The 20,946-nt window shown below is 41.2% G+C and overlaps 1 protein-coding gene across 1 annotated transcript in view; it reads right to left on the minus strand.

Moving 5' to 3' along the window:
* Positions 1-19,516: 19,516 nt before the first annotated feature.
* scai (suppressor of cancer cell invasion) overlaps positions 19,517-20,946 on the minus strand; it is a 181,238-nt gene continuing 179,808 nt past the window's right edge. Inside the window, exon 16 of the mRNA XM_060841078.1 lies at positions 19,517-19,808. Coding sequence (XP_060697061.1) covers positions 19,662-19,808 — 147 coding nt within the window. The 3' untranslated portion in view covers positions 19,517-19,661. The remainder of the gene's footprint in view (positions 19,809-20,946) is intronic.

Here is a 20,946-nt window from a genome sequence, read left to right on the forward strand (position 1 = left end):
TAGTTTACTTAACAACTCCCTTCCATCCGGGAGGATCCAACTTCCTTGGGTTGTCTTAGCCATCGTTACAGTTACTGCACTATCCTCCACCCCAATTTTTAAACCCAGCAATATAATCAAATCCCTACCTAATAGATTATTTCCAATGTCAGGAATATAGAGTAATTGTCCTATCACTTCCTCATCATTTCCTCTAATTAGGGTTGGTTCAAAAATAGGCATCAAGAATTCTTCACCTTTTACTCGGGAAACCTTAAGATACTCCTTAGTCAATTTAACACCAGTAGGTCTAAAACTTAGGGATGACCGTGCCGCTCCTGTGTCCACCAAAAATATTGCCTCCTCCCCTTCAGGTCCCACCTTTAAATTTATCAAGGGTTCTCGGTGGGTCTCAGGAGGAAGGAACCCCTGACTCCCCTAATCTTCATCTAAAGTCATTAAGGAAACAGTTTCCTTTTCTCGTGCTAGTTCCGGGCATTCCAGTTTAAAATGCCCCACTTTCCCGCAATGGTAACACCCCGCCTGTTGCCTCCTTTCCCGTGTGTCTGACCTTTGTCTTTTGTGTCCTCCCCTACCCTTCCTGTTATCCCCGATCCCATTCTCATTTTTGTTATTTCTTCTACTACTGCCACCATCATTTTGGCTTTCTGTTTCTGCTTCTCGTCTTCCCTTTTCACATACATTTTCTGTGCCTCACATAACAGTTCTTCCATCTGTCTTTCACTCCATCTAATTTCTGTAATTTCTTTTGTATGTCCGCCCATGATTGAGTTACAAACTGGACCTTTAAGAGTCCCTGTGCTATCTGATTATCGGGATCCATTCCCGAATACTTCCTTGTGACCTCCTTCAGCCTTTTAAGAAATGCAGAAGGGGTTTCATCCTTCTCTTGTCATACTTCAAAGGCCTTAACAAAGTTTTGTGATCTAGGTGCCGCCTCTTTAATTCCTAATATTACCATTTCTCGTAGATCCCGCATTGACTCCCTATCTTATCTATCATTATTTTCCCAATGAGGGTCAACATATGGGAATTTCTGTTCTGCTGGGGCCCCTTCTTCCCCAACTGGGTGCTTCTTTTCCCATTCCTATAAAGCCGCTCTCCTAACCATACCTCGTTCTTTCCCTGAAATAACGTTTCTAAAATTGCCATCAGTTCTCCCCAGGCATATAAATTAGGCCCTAGGAATTGCTCTAATTGTTCAGCTAGTCCAACCGGATCCTCAATTAAACTTTTCATTTCCTTTTTAAAGACCCTAACTTCACTGCTAGTTAAGGGAGCGTTTACATATCCGATTGTACCTTCCCCAATCGGAACCTCTCGTAAGGGACATAATTTTACATTTTCCATTATCTCTGCCCCTCCTTTACATGTGGTGGCTCAAGTGACTCTGGGCTCCCTAGGTTCTGCATCTTTTAGTTCAGAGTCCGTTCCCTTTTCTGTGTCTGGGCTCGGTTCTACTTTGGGAGCTGTCGGCTCGTTCCGAGGAGTAGTATACAGGGGTGGCAAACACGTTAAGGGATCCCATTGTGGCTTCCCTTGTTCATTCTTTTTCTGTTCTTTCCCTGATTCCTCCGTATTCATGGGACATTTTATTCCCGCGCTCCCTATCCAACAAGCCGCATAATCGGACTCTTTTTGACTGTACGGTTCTTTTCGATTGACATATATATTAAGATCTTGACATAGCCAATCTTCATCAGACCCATATTTGGGTCAAAAAATACCAGGTGCCTTAATACTTTCTCTAGTCCAGACAAAACAACAATAGTTTATCATTGTAGCCTTATCTTTCTCCCGCGTCCGGGAGTTGTGTTCCCAATTACCCAACATTCTCCCCAAAGAACTGTCGGGCGGGATATATCCCCTTTAACGTTATTTACAGATCGATCGTTACACAAGCAACTCCCCATGTCTCCCATTGTTGCTAATTTAATTAATCTTAACGAGGTCCAGTGTCACCTTCCACACCCCGGCGGCACGGTGGCACAGTGGTTAGCACTGCTGCCTCACAGCGCCTGTAGACCCGGCTTCAATTTCCGACTCAGGCGACTGACTGTGTGGAGTTTGCACGTTCTCCCCGTGTCTGCGTGGGTTTCCTCCGGGTGCTCCGGTTTCCTCCCACAGTCACAAAGATGTGCGGGTTAGGTGAATTGGCCAAGCTAAATTGCCCGTAGTGTTAGGTAAGGGGTAAATGTAGGGGTATGGGTGGGTTGCGCTTCGGCGGGTCGGTGTGGACTTGTTGGGCCGAAGGGCCTGTTTCCACACTGTAAGTCTAATCTAATCTACCCCCTTCGGGGTCCTGACTAGACACTTTACTCGTCCGATTAATCTGACCAATTATATGCTTTTTGAGACTTCAACTGTTCTCCATAAATCACTTTTATGAAGGATAAAAGAGATTAGTTAGAAACTGATAGTAAGGCAGTCACGACCTGTAAAAAGAACAGGTGTTAACATTTTATTTCATAATCTGTAAAATCCTTAAATTTAAAAGAAATCATGTTAAAATTTCCATAGTAGAAATCAGATTCAAAACAGTCCCGGATCTCAAGCTCCAGGGAACAAAGCACAAACATTCAATCACCAACAAACAAATTTGCATTCAAACCAAATCACAAAGGGTTAAACTTTCGGCTAGCTGTACAGCTCTTTCTCTCTATCTCTCTCTCTTACACACACACACAGACACCATATCTCACAGACACTTCCCGCAACGACTCCTCTAGCTTTTGAATATTCTTCTGGATGTCTGGCCATAAGTTAGTTATGAAATGCACCCTCAGTAACCCTTCAGCTACTAGCCCTTCTGACACGGGCTGTTTTCCATTGACGTATGCTTTATTTTACAAATTGCCAATTCCCCTTACTTTCGTCCCGACCACGTTGGTCTGTGCACAGAGTTAACTGGTCGTTTCAGTGCGCCCCGTCCCGCGGCAATTCCTGCAGCAAATACTGCTGCCCCCGGTCGCCCAGATATATCCTTTAAGACTGTTCCCTACCTGGGTCTTGTGCACAAGAGTTGCCTGACCGAACCCGCCACGTCTGCCCACCTTGTTTCCAGGGTCTCCCAGTCTGGATCGTACTTGCCCAAACCGTGAATGACAAGCAAGGGAGTCAGAGATCACCGAAATCGGTGAGGTGCAAGAGTGTCGAGCGGTCGGAGTTTTGGATCCCGGACGAGCCCCCAGTTGTGAGAAACACAACTCACTCATACATCAGCCTGAGACAAAGCCTTGGAAACAAGAACAATTTATTACAGCCTTGCAAGTACTGGATGCTTCTGTAATCAAGCAGAAATACATATGAAAACAGAGCACGTAAGCTTTCTTATTCAGTTTACAAGTTGCAGAATCACGCCTCCCTTTTCCCATCCTATCATAAGCCGATTACCTCACTTGTGTTTTTTCTCTCTAGTTATTTTCTTATCTGCCCATCCTGCTGTCCTTGTATGTTGCATTCTTTGTTCCTTGTTTGTTACAGCTTTTCTTTTATCCAGTTTCTTTTATCATACTATAAGCTTTATTGTGAAATGCCCCTGCTGCTTCTTTTTGTGGTCAACTACAACACTTTAAAGTTATTTCCTAGCTTAAAACTATTTTCTTTAAAAGACCCTCTATATTCATTAAAGTCTGAGCTTTAAGTATGCTACAAGAATTCCACGACCGTTTGTATAATGTCCCATCCCCGCAACACTCCAGATCCCCCTCCTCCACCTGCAGAAATTACATTTCTAACCTCCCACAATAAATGGCAGAACAGGCTTGAGGATCTATAGAGAAAGTGAGGACTGCAGATCAGAATTGACAGCAGTAGTAGTCCTGGAAAAGCACAGCAGATCAGGAACATAGAACATAGAAGGATACAGCGCAGTACAGGCCCTTCGGCCCTCGATGTTGCGCCGACCGAATCCTACCTAACCTATACTAGCCCAATAACTTCCAAATGCCTATCCAGTGCCCGCTTAAATGACCATAAAGAAGGAGAGTTCACCACTGATACGGGCAGGGCATTCCATGAACTCACAACCCGCTGTGTGAAGAATCTACCCCTAACATCTGTCCTATACCTACCACCCCTTAATTTAAAGCTATGTCCCCTAGTAACACCTGACTCCATTAGCGGTAAAAGGTTCTTAGTATCTACCCTATCTAAACCCCTAATCATCTTATACACTTCTATCAGATCTCCCCTAAACCTTCTCTTCTCCAATGAGAACAGCCCCAAGTGCCTCAGCCTTTCCTCATAAGATTTTCCTACCATTCCAGGCAACATCCTGGTAAACCTCCTCTGCACTCGTTCTAAAGCTTCCACATCCTTCCTATAGTATGGCGACCAAAACTGCACACAATACTCCAGATGAGGCCGCACCAGAGTCTTATACAACTGCAACATGACCTCAGGACTCCGGAACTCAATTCCTCTGCCAATAAAGCCCAGTACACCATATGCCTTCCTCACAGCACTATTTACCTGGGTGGCAACTTTCAGAGATCTGTGTACATAGACACCAAGATCCCTCTGCTCATCCACACTACCAAGTAGCCTACCATTAGCCCAGTAATCCATCATCTTGTTATTCCTACCAAAGTGAACGACTTCGCACTTAGCTACATTGAATTCCATTTGCCACATTTCCGCCCAGCTCTGCAACTTATCTATATCCCGCTGTAACCTACCACTTCCTTCCTCACTATCCACAACTCCACCGACTTTTGTGTCATCCGCAAACTTGCTTACCCAGCTTTCAAGTCCTTCCTCTAGATCATTTATAAAGATAACAAAAAGCAATGGTCCCAAAACAGATCCTTGTGGTACACCGCTAGTAACTGCGCTCCAAGATGAACATAGTCCATCAACTACTACCCTCTGTCTCCTTCCAGCCAGCCAATTCCTAATCCAAACCTCTAATGTATCCTCAATGCCATACCTCCGAAGTTTTAGCATTAGCCTACCATGGGGAACCTTATCGAACGCCTTACTAAAATCCATATACACAACATCTACTGCTTTACCCTCATCCACTTCCTTGGTCACCTTCTCAAAGAACTCAATAAGGTTTGTGAGGCACGACCTGCCCTTCACAAAACCATGCTGGCTATCCCTGATCACGTTATTCCTACCCAGATGTTCATAAATCTTATCCCTTACCATTCTCTCTAAGACTTTGCCCACCACTGAAGTCAGACTCACTGGCCTATAGTTGCTAGGGCTATCCCTACTCCCTTTCTTGAACAATGGAACCACATTCGCTATCCTCCAGTCCTCTGGTACTATTCCTGTTGACAACGACGACATAAAAATCCAGGCCAATGGCTCTGCTATCTCCTCCCTAGCTTCCCATAGGATCCTGGGGTAAATGCCATCAGGCCCAGGAGACTTATCTATATTCATCCTTTCCAATATTCCCAAAACCTCTTCCCTGCATATTTCCAGGGCATCCATTCTAATTATTTGTGATTCCATATTCACATCAGCAACAGTGTCCTGTTCCTGAGTGAATACTGAGGAAAAGTACTGATTTAATGTCTCTCCAATCTCCTCCGCCTCCACACACAACTTCCCACTACTATCCTTGACTGGACCGATACCTACCCTAGTCATCCTTTTATTCTTGACATATCTATAGAAAGCCTTTGGGTTTTCCCTAATCCTACCAGCTAAAGACTTTTCATGTCCCCTTCTCGCTTCTCTTAGCTCCCTCTTTAGCTCCTTCCTGGCTACCTTATAACACTCAATCGCCCCTACTGAACCTTCACGCCTCATCTTTACATATGCCGCCTTCTTCCCTTTCACAAGGGACTCCAATTCCTTACTAAACCACGGCTGCCTCACAAGGCCCTTTACACCATGCCTGACTGGTACATACCTATCGAGGACACGCAGTAGCTGCTCCTTGAACACTCCCCACATCTCATTAGTGTTCTTCCCTTGAAGCCTGTTTTTCCAATCCACACATCCTAAGTCATGCCTCACTGCATCATAATTTCCCTGCCCCCAGCTATAGCTCTTGCCCTGCGGCACACGATTATCCCTCTCCATCACTAAAGTAAAAGTCACCGAATTGTGGTCACTGTCCCCGAAGTGCTCACCTACCTCCAAGTCTAACACCTGGCCTGGTTCATTACCTAGAACCAAATCCAATATAGCCTCCCCTCTTGTTGGCCTGTCGACATATTGTGTCAGGAAACCCTCCTGCACACATTGGACAAACACCGACCCATCTAATGAACTCGAGCTATAGCTCTCCCAGTCAATATCTGGGAAGTTAAAGTCCCCCATAACAACCACCCTGCTACCTTCACTCTTTTCCTGAATCATCCTCGCAATATTATCCTCTACTTCTCTAGGACTATTAGGAGGCCTGTAGAAAACACCTAACAGGGTGACCTCACCTTTCCTATTTCTAACCTCAGCCCAAACTACCTCAGATGGCAAGTCCTCTTCCATCGTCCATTCCACTGCTGTGATACTGTCTTTGACAAGTAATGCCACGCCTCCCCCTTTTTTACCCCCATGTCGGATCCTACTAAAACATTTGAACCCTGGAACGTGCAACAGCCATTCTTGTCCCTGTTCTACCCACGTCTCTGTAATGGCCACAACATCGAAGTCCCAGGTACCAACCCACGCTGCAAGTTCACCTACCTTATTCCTTATACTTCTGGCATTGAAGTATACACACTTCAATCCACCTTTCTGGTTACAGGCACCCTCCTTAGAGATCACTGCATTATTCCTAACCTCCCTACACTCAAGGTCCTGTACCCTAAAGCTACACTCCTGGTTCCCATGCCCCCGCGGAGTTAGTTTAAACCCTCCCAAAGAGCACTAGCAAACCTCCCCCCAAGGATACTGGTGCCCCTCAGGTTCAAGTGTAGACCATCCTTTTTATAGAGGTCCCACCTTCCCCAGAAAGGACCCCAGTTATCCAGAAACCGGAATCCCTCCCTCCTGCACCATCCCTGTAGCCACGCATTTAACTGCTCTCTCTCCCTGTTCCTCGACTCTCTATCACGTGGCACGGGTAACAAACCAGAGACTACAACTCTGTTTGTTCTAACTCTGAGCTTCCAACCTAGCTCCCTGAAAGCCTGCCTTACATCCTCACCCTTCTTCCTACCTATATCGTTGGTGCCAACGTGGACCACGATCTGGGGCTGCTCCCCCTCCCCCTTAAGGACCCGGAAAACACGATCAGCGACATCACGTACCCTTGCACCTGGGAGGCAACATACCAAACGTGAGTCCCTGTCGCCCCCACAAAACCGTCTGTCTGTACCCCTCACTATCGAGTCCCCAAGAACAATTGCTCTACCTTTCTCCACCCTACCCTTCTGAGCAACGGGGCCAGGCTCCGTGCCAGAGGCCTGAACCTCGTTGCTTACCCCTGGTAAGTCATCCCCCCCACAAGTATCCAAAACGGTATACTTGTTCTTGAGGGGAATGACCGCAGGGGGTCCCTGCACTGTCTTCCTCCTCCCACTCCCCCTCACTGTCACCCATCTATCTTGAACTTTCGGAGTAACTACTTGCCTATAGCTCCGATCTATGACCTCCTCTGCCTCCCGAATGATCCGCAGTTCATCCAACTCCAGCTCCAGTTCCCTAACACGGGTTTGGAGGAGCTGGAGATGGGTGCACTTCTTGCAAGTGTACTCAGCAGGGACGCTAATGGCTTCCCTCACCTCATACATGTTGCAAGAGGAACATTGCCCTCTCTGCACTGCCATCCCTCTAAAAGTAAGCTTTCCTTAAAAAAAAAACAAAAACCAACTAAATCTAAAGAAACAAACAAGGAAAATGCAGCACTTACCCGCTAGTCACAATTGGTCTTATTATTAGGTTAGAGGAGGAAGCATCTGAGCAGCAGGAGAATCCATGTTTCATGTGAGCCAAGGGGGTAGAGAGATAAATGGGAAGGGTGGGGCTGTAGAGAAGGTAGCTGAGTGTGCGATACATAGATGAAGGTGGGGATAATAGTGATAGGTTGGAGAGGAGGGTGGAGCAGGTAGGTGGGAAGGAAGATAGACAGGTAGGAATGGTCAGGAGGGCGGTGCTGAGTTGGAAGGTTCGATCTGGGATAAGGTGGGGGTTTGTGGGGGGGGGGGGGGAAGGGAAATTGAGGAAACTGGTGAAAGTCTCTAATCCTGTGTGGTTGGAGAGTCCCAATGCGGAAGATGAGGTGTCCTGCCTCCAGGCATCCGGTGGTTAGGATTTGGCTATGGAGTCCTTGTCTGAGTGGAAGGGGGAGTTAAAGTGTTCAGCTATGGGACAGTGGGTTGCTTTGTACTTGTGTCCCAGAGATATGCTCTGAAGTGTCCTACAAATGAGTGTCCCATCTCCCCAATGTAGAGGAGACTGCATCTGGAGCAACAGATACAGTAAATGATATGTGGAAGTGCAGGTAAATCTCTGATGGAGGTGGAAGGCTCCTTTGGGGCCTTGAACAGAGATGAAGGGGGAGGTGTGGGTGAAGATTTTGCGATTCTTGCAGTGACAGGGAAAGATGCAGGGAGTGGAGGATGCACCTGACAAGAGAGTCATGGAGGGAATGGTCTTTATGGAACGCAGATAGGGGTGGGGAAGGAAATATATCTCTGGCAATGGTGTCCGTTTGTAGGTGGCAGAAATGGCAAAGGATGATGTGTTGTATCCGGAGGTTGATGGGGTGGAAGGTGAGGACTGGGAAGGGGTGTGGGGGGGGGGGGGGGGGGGGGGTTTCTCCTTGTTGCAGTTGAAGGGGTGGGGTTCGAGGGCAGAGGAGGGGTTATGGGCCTATTTCTAATTAAGTCACAGACTGCCAGCATAACAGAATCAAGACAATTGATTCGCTAATAGCTCCAATGTCTAAACACTCTGAAGAATCATGTAGACTTGAAACATTAGCTTGCTTTCTGTCCATGCCTGCTCCCTGCACCACTGTGATCTCCACCATTTTTTGTTCACAGTACAGATTCCAGCATCTGCAGTAATTTGCTCCCAAATAGTCAGTCAGTTGTTTGTTTGAAGTCTTTTAACAGGTTCTTATTGTGTCTCTAGCTAGTTAGAATTTATAGAACTCAGAAGTAGAAGCTGTTTTGCCACTATTTGTATGCTACTAGCCACCAAAGATTGGTAAGGAGAAAATTAGAAAATTACTGAAATACCATGATAGTAGCAAACATTATATTGGTTTTATTACAATTGCTTAAGGACAGAGTTGGGAATTTCCCAAGTATCTTTAATACAGCTATCTTAATGTTGGGAACTGTTTCTAGGGAATGAAGCAGGTTGAGTGGAGTGTATTGTAATCAATGGTGTAGTTTTTGGAGATGTTTGAAAGGTTATTGAAGGATAGATGTCTTACCTCAGTGAAAACATAAGCAGGAAATAATTGAAATTAAGATTGAAGACCTGAAGTGAGATGGGGGAATAGGGTTATGATGTAGATGGCCAGATATGAGAAATTTTCCAGATTGAATTGTAGCAACGTGACCTTAAAGTATTCTAACAATCTTGAATGTGACCCGTAGTTACAGACATACCAAGTAGTAGAAACAGAATATCTTCCTTTATCTGTCAAAAATTGTTTAATTTTGAACATCTCAATAAGGTTACCTCAATCATCTCTGTTCCTTGATGTGGAGGAGCCGGTGTTGAACTGGGGTGGCAAAGTTAAAAATCACACAACACCAGGTTATAGTCCCAACATGTTTATTTGGGAGCACTAGCTATGGGAGCACTGCTCCTTCATCAGGTAGCTATGGAACCGGACCATAAGACACCGAATTTATAGCAAAAGATCACAGAGTCATGCAATTGAAGTGTTATATTGAACACACCTAGATTGCTGTTAAGTCTTCCATCTTTTAGCATGGGTTGCAGGTTTCAGTTAATTAATATGCAAATGTCAGAGCTTCTTTTAAGCGGCCCTCTTGTGCTGCAATGGTAGTGTCTGCACCCTTGGACTGAGAGGCTTGGGTTCATGTTCCATCTGCTCCAGAAGTATTTAATGACACCGCTGAACAAGTTAATTAGAGAAATATATTAAATTATTACAGATCTAAATATTGAAGTTCCAAATTGGAGAAAGGCCAATTTTGATGGCATTAGGCAAGAACTTTCAAAAACTGATTGCCTGCGAACATTTGCCCCAAAGAGATGGCTGGAAAATGGGAAGCCTTCAGAAATGATATAACGAGAATCCAGAGAAAGTATATTCCTATTAGGGTGAAAGGCTAGTAGGTATAGGGAATGCTGGATGACTGAAGAAATTGAGGGTTTGGTTAAGAAAAAGAAGGAAGCATATGTCTGGTATAGACAGGAGTGATTGAGTGAATCCTTAGAAGATTATAAAGGCAGTAGGAGTATACTTAAGAGGGAAATCAGGAGGGCAAAAAGGGGATATGAGATAGCTTTGGCAAATAGAATTAAGGAGAATCCAAAGGGTTTTTAGAAATGCATTAAGGACAAAAGGGTAACTAGAGAGAGAATAGGACCCCTCAAATATCAGCAAGGTGGCATTTGTGTGGAGCCACAGAAAATGGGGAGATACTAAACAAGTATTTTACATCAGTATTTACTGTGGAAAATGACATGTAAAGATATAGGTTGTAGGTAAATACATGGTGACATCTTGAAAAATGTCCATATTACAGAGGAGAAAGGGCTGGATGTCTTGAAATGCATAAATGTGGATAAATCCCCAGGACCTGATCAGGTGTACCCTAGCTTCCCACAGAGTTCTAGGGAACGGATTGCTGGGCCTCTTGCTGAGATATTTGTATCATCGATAGACACAGGTGAGGTGACAGAAGACTGGAGGATTGCTAATGTGGTGCCACTGTTTAAGAAGGGAGGGAAGGACAAGCCAGGGAACTATAAACCAGTGAGCCTGACATCGGTGGTGGGCAAGTTGTTGGAGGGAATCCTGAGGGACAGGATGCACATGTATTTGGAAAGGCAAGGACTGATTAGGGATAGTCAACATGGTCTTTTGAGTGAGAAATCATGTCTCACAAACTTGATTGAGTTTTTTAAGGAAGTACCCAAGAGGATTGATGAGGGCAGAGTGGTAGATATGATATATATGGACTTCAGGAAGGCATTCGACAAGGTTCCCCATGGGACACTGGTTAGCAAGGTTAGATCTCACAGAATACAGGGAGACTTTGCCATTTGGATACAGAACTGACTCAAAAGGTAGAAGACGAGGGTGGTGGTGGAGAGTTGTTTTTCAAACTGGAGGCCTGTTACCAGTGGAGTGCCACAAGGATCGGTGCTGGGTCCACTACTTTTTGTTATTTATATAAATGATTTGGATGTGAATGAGAGGGATAGTTCGTAAGTTTGCAGATGACACCAAAATTGGAGGTGTAGTGGACAGCGAAGAAGGTTACTTCAGATTTCAACATGATCAGATGGGCCAATGGGCTGAGAAGTGGCAGATGGAGTTTAATTCAGATAAATGCGAGGTGCTGCATTTTGGGAAAGCAAACCTTAGCAGGACTGATAAGGTGGTAAGGTCCTAGGAAGTGTTGCTGAACAAAGAGACCTTGGAGTGCAGATTCATAGCTCCTTGAAAGTGGAGTCGCAGGTAGATAGGATAGTGAAGGTGATGTTTGGTATGCTTTCCTTTATTGGTCAGTGTTTTGAGTACAGGAGTTGGGAGGTCATGGTACAGCTGTACAGGATATTGGTTAGACCACTGTTGGAATATTGTGAGAAATTTTGGTCTATTTCCAATCTTCCTATTGGAAAGATATTGTGAAACTTGAAAGGGTTCAGAAAAGATTTACAAGGATGTTGCCAGGGTTGGAGGATTTGAGCTATAGGGAGGCTGAGGGGTGACTTTATAGAGGTTTACAGAATTATGAGGGGCATGGATAGGATAAATAGACAAAGTCTTTTCCCTAGGGTGGGGGAGTCCAGAACTAAAGGGCACAGGTGTAGGGTGAGAGGGGTAAGATATAAAAGAGACCTAAGGGGCAACCTTTTCACACAAAGGCTGGTACGTGTATGGAATGAGCTGCCAGAGAAAGTTGTGGAGGATGGTACAATTGCAACATTTAAGAGGCATTTGGATGGGTATATAAATAGGAAGAGTTTGGAGTGATATGGGCCGGGTGCTAGCAGGTGGGACTAGATTGGATTGGGTTATCTGGTCGGCATGGATAGGTTGGACCAAAGGGTCTGTTTCCGTGCTATGCATCTCTATGACTGTAAGTGATATTCTCAAGATAACTTCAGGTTTTATTTTTTTTTAAAAAGTGACATCTCAGCTCAGACAATGCATTAAAGGTATGTGGTTAGAGTCTGTCTATACCCAAGTCTTGAGTCAGATTGGTTCACTTTCCAAAGTGGAATTTATAAAATATTACATGGATTGACTGCCTGCAGATTGTGCGTTTTTTTAGCAAAATAGAATGCATCTGCAAATATAATTCTGGAAATGCAAATTCACCCCAGAGACTTGTATGTATGTGTGCGTGCATGCCTCGAGGCTTCCTTGCCTACAGGCACATTGGTGAGATGAAGCAGACACTACAACAATGGACACCATGCAACAATCGCCAAACAGGGGTGTTCCCTCCCTGTCAGGGAACACTTCAGCAGTCAGGGACATTTGGCCTCATAACTTCAGATGACCATCTTCCAAGGTGGACTTCAGGATAGGCAACAACAGAGTGGCGGAGCAGAGGCTGATAGCCAAGTTCAGTACCCATGAGGATGGCCTCAACCGGAACCTTGGATTCATGTCACACTACGCTTTACACTCTCACACATATACACACACACTCACACAGACCCTCTCTCATAAATACATACACATACCCCACTCTCACGCACACACCCTCTCACATGCTTCCACAATCACACGTTACCAAGCATTCACACAAACAAACATACGGTCTCTCTCACGTACTCACATATAAGTCTATGGGGTGAATTTGCATTTACAGAATTATGTTTGCAGATACATTCTATTTTGCTCAAAAAGCACACAATCTGCAGGCAGTCAATCCATTTTATAAATTCCACTTTGGAAATAAAACTAGTCTGACTCAAACTTGGGATACAAACAGACTAAACCTCACACCTTCAGTGCCTTGTCTGAGCTGAGATGTCACTTTTCTTAAATAAAACCTTAAATTATCTCAAAAATGTGACTTAAAAGAAGTTCTGGGATTTACATATTAATGAACTAAAACCTGCAACCCATTCTAAAAGCTGAAAAACTTAACAGCAATCTAGGTTTGTTCGATATATCATTTCAATTGCATGATACTGTAGTTTTTTGCTAAAAATTTTGTCTCTTATGGTCCTGCTCCACAGCTACCTGATGAAAGAGCAGCGTACCAAAAGCTTTTGCTTCCAAATAAACCTGTTGAACTATAATCTGGTGTTGAGATTTTTTAACTTTCTCAGTTCCTGCAATTTTCTGGCACTACCCCTGAAAAAGAGAATTAGCCCAATTCCTCTAAACTTTCCTTATATCTAAAATCACTCATTCCTGGGATCTTTCTAGTAAATAGTAATTATAATATTTGAAGTTAGAATGAGAGAAAGGAATGATGCCTAAATCAAGATTATACTGCATGAAATATGCATGCACAAAGTGTTAATAAGGTTGAAGAATTACAGACACAGATTGCCTTGTGAGATTATAATGTTGTGGCAATAATGGAGACTTGGCTCAAGGAAAGATGATCTTGGTATTAACTATTCCTGGTTAAAAGATTTTCAGAAAAGATAAAAAGGAAAAAGAGTGTTGGCATATTAGGTTAAGCTGATTATTGCAGTACTAGATTAGATTAGATTACTTACAGTGTGGAAACAGGCCCTTTGGCAAAACAAGCCCACACCGACCCGCCGAAGCGCACCCCACCCATACCCCTACATATACCCCTTACCTAACACTACGGGCAATTTAGCATGGCCAATTCACCTGACCCGCACATCTTTGGACTGTGGGAGGAAACTGGAGCACCCGGAGGAAACCCACGCAGACATGGGGAGAATGTGCAAACTCCACACAGTCAGTTGCCTGAGGCGGGAATTGAACCCAGGTCCCTGGCGCTGTGAGGCAGCAATGCTAACCACTGTGCCACCGTACTGGAGAAAAACATTTGTTTCAGATGACTCAAGAGCAGAATTGATTTGTCTAGAGCTAATCAATGAAAAGGTGCAATTCTATTTCTTCGGGTAATTTATAGACCACTAATTAATGGGAGGGATTGAGAGAAGAAAATTTGCAAGAAAATTGTAGGGGTGTAAGCATCATAGTAGTTATAATTAGAGACTTGAATTATTTGTACATACACTGGGATAGTGGTAGTGTAAAGGGCAGGAAGAGACCAGTGTTCCTAGACTTTGTTCAGGAGAATTTCCTACAGCAGTGTCTAGTCTAACAAGAAAGTCACAGCTTGACTTGGTTTTTAAAATTGAGACAGACAAAGTAGATCAAATGAAAATGAGGGAACATTTAGGAGGCAGTGGACATTATAACAGAAGGCAAGAGTGACATCAATGCCACATTCAACTAAATGTGGCATCGAGAAGTCCTAACAAAAATAGGATCAATTGGTATCAGGTGATAAACTCCATTGGTTGGAGTCATACCTGGCACAAGATGGTTATAGTTGTTCGAAGTCAGCCATCTCAGCTCCAGTGCATTTCTGCAGCTGTTCCTCAGAACAGTGACCTAAGCCCAACTATCTTCAGCTGCTTCAACAATGACCTTCCCTCTATCATAAGAACAAAAGCAGGAATACTCACCGATGATTGTATACTGTTCAGCATCATTTGTGACCCTTCAGATACAGCAGCAGACAGCTTTGAAATTGTTAAGCTGTCAGTACTTAAAGCTGATAAGGCACTGGAATCATATGAGATGCATCCAAGGATACTAAGTGGAAATGGCAATAATCTTTCAATATTTCCTGGATTCAGGGATAGTGCCAGAAAATTGCAGAATCCCTAACATTATGACCTTGTTCAAAAAGGTAGTAAAGATTGGCCCAGCGATTGTAGACAGTCAGTTAACTTCAATGATGGGAATGCATCTAGAAACAATTATTCAGCAATGAATTAATAGTCTTATGGGAAAATGTGGGTTGGTTTGGAAGAGTTGGCAAGGACATGTTAAGGGAATATTGTGTCAAATTTGTGGGAGTATTTTTTCTAAACAGCAACAAGCAGGGGTTGATAAGGGCAAGACTGTTAGTGTATAAATGAATTTCCAAAAGAAATTTGATAAAATGCAAAGCACAGACTGGAGGAAAGTTATGGGTCATGGAAGAAAACAGATAGCAAAATTGGCTGAGAGTAGGAAACAGAGTAACTGATATTTTTCAAGTTGGAATAAGATTTTTAGTGGAGTTCCCTGAGTGTTGTTATTGGGTTCCTTGCTTTTCCTTATCTATATAGATGGTCTAGATCTTGGTTTGTAGGGGACAATTTCAATAGAAAAACCTTGGGAGAATTGTAAACTGAAAGGAGAACTTCAGAATTACATTATCATGTTGATGAACAGGGCTTCTGCCTCCACCGATATTTCTGGCATTGTGTTCCAAATCCCACCTATCCACTGGGTGCAAAAAGGTTAATATCCATTCTAATCTTTCTACTAAATCACTGACCTCTATGCTAATATTAATAGGTTGTTCTCATCTACTCTGTTCTTAGCCTTTGCAATTTTGCGCATGCATCGAATATTCCCATAAGCTTCCTCTGATCTGAGGAAAATAATCCCACATAACCCAATGTTTCTTCATAGTTATAACTTTCAGTCCTGGAAAACACACACACACACACACACACACACACACACACACACACACACACACACACACCTTATTGCAATTACATAATTTCTAAAATGAACTAAAGATGAACCATTATTGACTCTGTTTGATTCCATTAAGATTTTTCTAAATGTCCCATTATTTCTTCCTTTTCATTTTCCCAACAACAGATGCCAGGTTAACTGGTGTATAGTTTCTGTATCTCTCCCTTCTTGAGTGGAGGTGTCACATTAGTGGCTTTCCAATCTGCCTGAACTCTCTCAAAATCTAGAGAGTTCTGCATTATTTTGACCAATGTCTCAAATTAATTCTGCATAAAAAGGTGTCATTCCTCTCACCTTATTACCCAATTTCATGATGTGTTAAAATTGACCTCAGAGAGCTGTTGAAAAAGATCCAACCACCCTATGATATGGATTTTCCATCTCCTGACATTGGTTTGATTCTAACAATGCCAAAAGGTTCTCTAAGCATCTAGCAAACATGCCATCACCAAGCATTGTAATCAAGCAATCATACTGAAGTTTTCTCAGACAGCAAAGCAGGAAGTAAAAATCATAGAATTAATTAATTTTTGATTTAAAATTACAAAGCAAAATAAGTGATTGTGGCATATGCATGGGACGAAGGTAACAACTGAATTATGTAGTTTTTTTCAAAAAAGTAAAAATTCAATCTTACTGGAAAAAATAACATTTATAAATTTTATATATATTATTTTTATTCTTTTTCATGGCCAGTAGGCTGTTCAATAGTAATAATGAACCTATATGCTATTAAAATCTCAGTCATAATGCAACTTTTTAAAAGGTTTTACAATGAAACAGTAAGTGTAAAAGGGAGTATTCTCGTCAGTGTAGCCACTCTCACATGACTGCAGTTTGGGAAGCTTCAATAATAGATTCTATAGGGAAACATAGAAACACTACAGCATCTTTTGGATTTTCTATGCTTGATTTTGTATTTTGGACACCAGAGTTTGCTGTCCATTTCAGAGGATGGCAAATGCTGAGGATCACAACTGCAGAATGCAAGTTAATGGTTCTTGTGATCTTCAGTCTATAAAATATTTGTATCAAAACATTGTTTTTTGTTAATATATATTCTCAATCTACTCTATCATTAACTTCATAGAAAACATTCTTACAGTGAAAGGGCTAAACATGTATTGAGGAGATGCACTGGAGTATCTGTCATACACACACACAAATACTGCACATTGCTGTACTTTGATGAGGGTTTTGTGTAGAATGCCAAAAGAGTGGAGTCCTAGTCTCAGTTACATTACTGAGGAAAAATTCAATATGCTGGCTGAAAGGTATTCAACTTTGAAAAAAATCAGGGAATAAGTTTGATTATAAGTTTTATTATTGTTGAGCGTGAAAAAACATTCTCGAGATCAGCACGGAGACCAACACCTTGCTGATCTTCAAGGCAGCATCAAATAAAGTTCTAAGAAACAAGGTCATCATAATAAACTGAAATAAAAATTATGAACTTATCCGATTGTCTCTAAGAGGCCAGAAAGTAAGTTCAGCAGAGGTCTCCTGAATTGGATAAGGGCTCTTTTATTGCTTCTCTTCAGCAATGTCAATACACATGCACGTATAATGATTAAAATAAAATCCAAAACTGATATCATTTGTAAAATATAGAACTAGTGATAAATTGCTATTAACTAAGAATTGTACAAAAAAATACCTTTCCAGCAGAAAGAAATTATTGTAGTTAGAATAACATTTCGGCTTTGAAGTTGTTTGCCACTGAGGCCCTTCTTCATACATGAATTATCAGATCAACAATTTAACCATACAGCTTTCATGGAACTCCTGAAATTAAATAGGCTGTTTAAATAAAAGCATAATGCCTTTGATGCTCAACATTTCATCAGTAAAAATGTAGACAGCTGTGTTATTTAGCACTATACAGAAGAATCAATATTGCTTTACTTTTTTTTATTGACTTTCATTGATAAGGTAGAAGGTAATACACATTACGAACACAGTAAAAATCAAAATGTACATACAACAGTTATGTTAATCACAAGACGCATTATAGTGTGCAGACAGTGAGAACATTTTCTCCAGTGTGCGCCATCTGTTTCCCTTAATATAACTAAAAGTATAGAATTCTGCTTTCATCTTTTCACTTTTTTGCTTTACGATAGTAACAAAAGATCACATTTAAATCTAATAACATGCTTAACAACCTTTTGAAAAGTTGCAGCACAGGAGTTGGGCTGCATTAAGTGAATACAACGTGATTCACAGAAGTTTCTCCATTTAAAAAATCTTTAAACAGCTTTGTAATTGTAATTATTTACATGGTAATTATTGGCCTTTAGAACTTTGGAAGTAAAATTTTCAGTACTACAATGTCCTCTTTTGCCATCTGGCCAATAAAGCCTTTAACATTTTATTAAGCTGCCTTCTTGTTTTACATATCATAAAACTGTATTTTAGCTAAAATGCATTCAAATTTTAATAAAGGGATACAAGTTCAAATGACAAGATTAGACCAATAATGCAAGTTAAATCAGATCTACTTGATGACTTCATGGAACTGAAGTGAAATTTTTGCACAAGTCAAAAAGCACTCCTAAAACATCTTGGAACAAAGATGATGTGGTGCAAAACGTGGATCAAAACAGAAAAGATTGTATAGTAATATTAAGTAAAATAAACAAAGTATATTTGGCAAAGGTACGAATACCAAAGCTTTACACACAAAACTGGCTTATTTCAAGTATCCATGTATAAAAACGTAGCAGCGTCTTATGGCTGAACTAAAATTAGTTGTGCAACACAATACTAGTAACCATAAGATGTGTGACCTGTCATGGTTTGTCTTGAGAACACTAACTTCTCATTTCTACCAGTTGTTCAGGAACAATGAAACATTAAGTTATAGCTACTAGCAATTTTATCAACAAAATAGTTCCTCTTTCAAAGAGGGAAGATATGTAGATGCAGTATAATTAAGGATATCTTTATTTCCTCAAAATGAGGCTTAACTAAAAAAATGTAACTTCAATTATTTCATACTCAAGTGTATTTAATGGACCATATCAGATTGCATTGGAAGCGATCAGATATAATGCCACTTTGCTTTGATGCAATTCCAATATTGTAAAACAACATACAGATATACACATGTAAACGTACCTTAAGTCTACTAGACTCTGCCTTGAATGTCTCCTGGTAGCCTTCATTCTCAGTCATCATCCATGCATGCTAGACTGTCACAGTGCAGTATGGGAATGTCAGATGATCTATACCACTATATACAGTGTTTTTCAGGACATGTATATAATTGCAGTAAAAGTCCAATAACTGGACTATTGGTTTCTCTTAAGTATCCTCAAAGTTATCATTAAAGGGTTTGCTAATAAGACAACAACTAACATATATGTTTAATTATAACTCAAAATGAAACAAAATATCATGGGCAATAGTTAAATTTTTCTTCCATGTATTACTGCCAGGAGTAACTTATAAAACACTCAAAACCCTATTGACATCTAGAGTTTAATCATAACATAGGATGGATAAATGAACCAGTCAAAAAGCTCCTATTGCTTTTGTAGTAAATGCCCCGTTTAGCTATGTTTTGTTTAAAAATTATCTTTAAAATGGTATCTTACTGCGTTAATGTTTTGTTTTCACAATACACTTAGTACACTGACCATGGAACACATAATTACAGAAAAGAATTGTGCCAAATACATCAGTCTTTGAGAATTTGTTTGATCGAAAATAATTCTGCTTGAATAACAATGTTTCAATTATCCAAATCGGTAGATGCAAAGAAAAATATCTTCTTCAGAACCAATGACTTCAGAGAAATTGTTAAATTTATTTTTCAGCCTTGCTCTTAATATTCAGCAGTGGTCTTTTCCAGGAAAAGGCTTCTAACATCCAGCATGGAAGCCAGTTCTAGAATGTGATTCTGGAGTGCAGGATTCTCCACACTATCTTCTTTCTGCAACTGTGGATAAGTTTCTGGGTAATTCCGAGTTTCCTTTTATTGGAATTGGAAACAGAAGAAAATAAATAGTTCATTTTGCAATATGGTCTTTCCACATAGTAATATATTTAAGAAAACAAATACTGCAATTTGACTGACATACTAATGACTTTCACAACAAAATTGGGATTTGAAAATATATCAAAAATATAGGTGAACAGCCAAATACAGAAAACTATCGTGGTTCAAATTAATCATGGAGAGAAAATAATTCAAGACAAAGAACCAATCCAATTGGATATGCATGCAATTGATGGAAAAAAATTTGGGTGAGGAATCAACACCAATTTAGAAAGAACCCTTTCATCCTCTGCAGAACAGATGTTCTAAAATGAAGGGTTGTGATATAAAACTAGATAATGTTTTATCTTAATCATAGTTTAAGATTCTGAGGTATCCACCTAATGCCCTTGTCCTTTTAGATGGTATTGGTCACACTTTTGAAAGCTGTTGCAGAAGTCTTGGTGAGTTGTTGCAGAGCATCTTGTAGACGATGTAAAAAGCGTTTAAGTAATCCCATTACTAACGGAAGTGGGAGTTATATTAACACTGATTGATGCACTAATCCATCACATTTAATGCAAGTAGAAGGTTTACAATTATGAAAAAGTTTGAGTTACACCAAATAAAATTCATTTCTCATGTAAATAACAATCATATTTGGAGTGACACTGAAAAACAAAAGAGAGGCAGATAAACTTTGGTGCTAAAGGAGATGAGAGAATTACGTATCTAAATATACAACTTTAGCATCAAATGGTAAATTTGGTGGATGGACTAATAAACAATAGAGGGTCAGGTCAGAGCACAATTACAGAAACATAGAAAATAGGAACAGGGATAGGCCATTTGGCACTTCAGACCTTCTCATGATTCAATATGATCATACTGATCATCCAGTTTAGAACCTTGTTCCCACTACTTCCCTATAACCTTTAATCCATTTATCCCCAAGAACTATATCTAATTCTTTCTTGAAAACATTCGATGTTTTGGTCTCAACTGCTTTCTGGCTGAGAATACCACAAACTCACCACTCAAGGCGGAGAAATTTCTCATCCAAGTTCTAAATGGTCTACCCGATATCCTTAGATGGTTACCCCTGGTTCTCGAACACAAACATATAATTCTG

The sequence above is a fragment of the Hemiscyllium ocellatum genome, chromosome 21 (assembly GCF_020745735.1).
Source record: "Hemiscyllium ocellatum isolate sHemOce1 chromosome 21, sHemOce1.pat.X.cur, whole genome shotgun sequence".
Taxonomy (NCBI): domain Eukaryota; kingdom Metazoa; phylum Chordata; class Chondrichthyes; order Orectolobiformes; family Hemiscylliidae; genus Hemiscyllium; species Hemiscyllium ocellatum.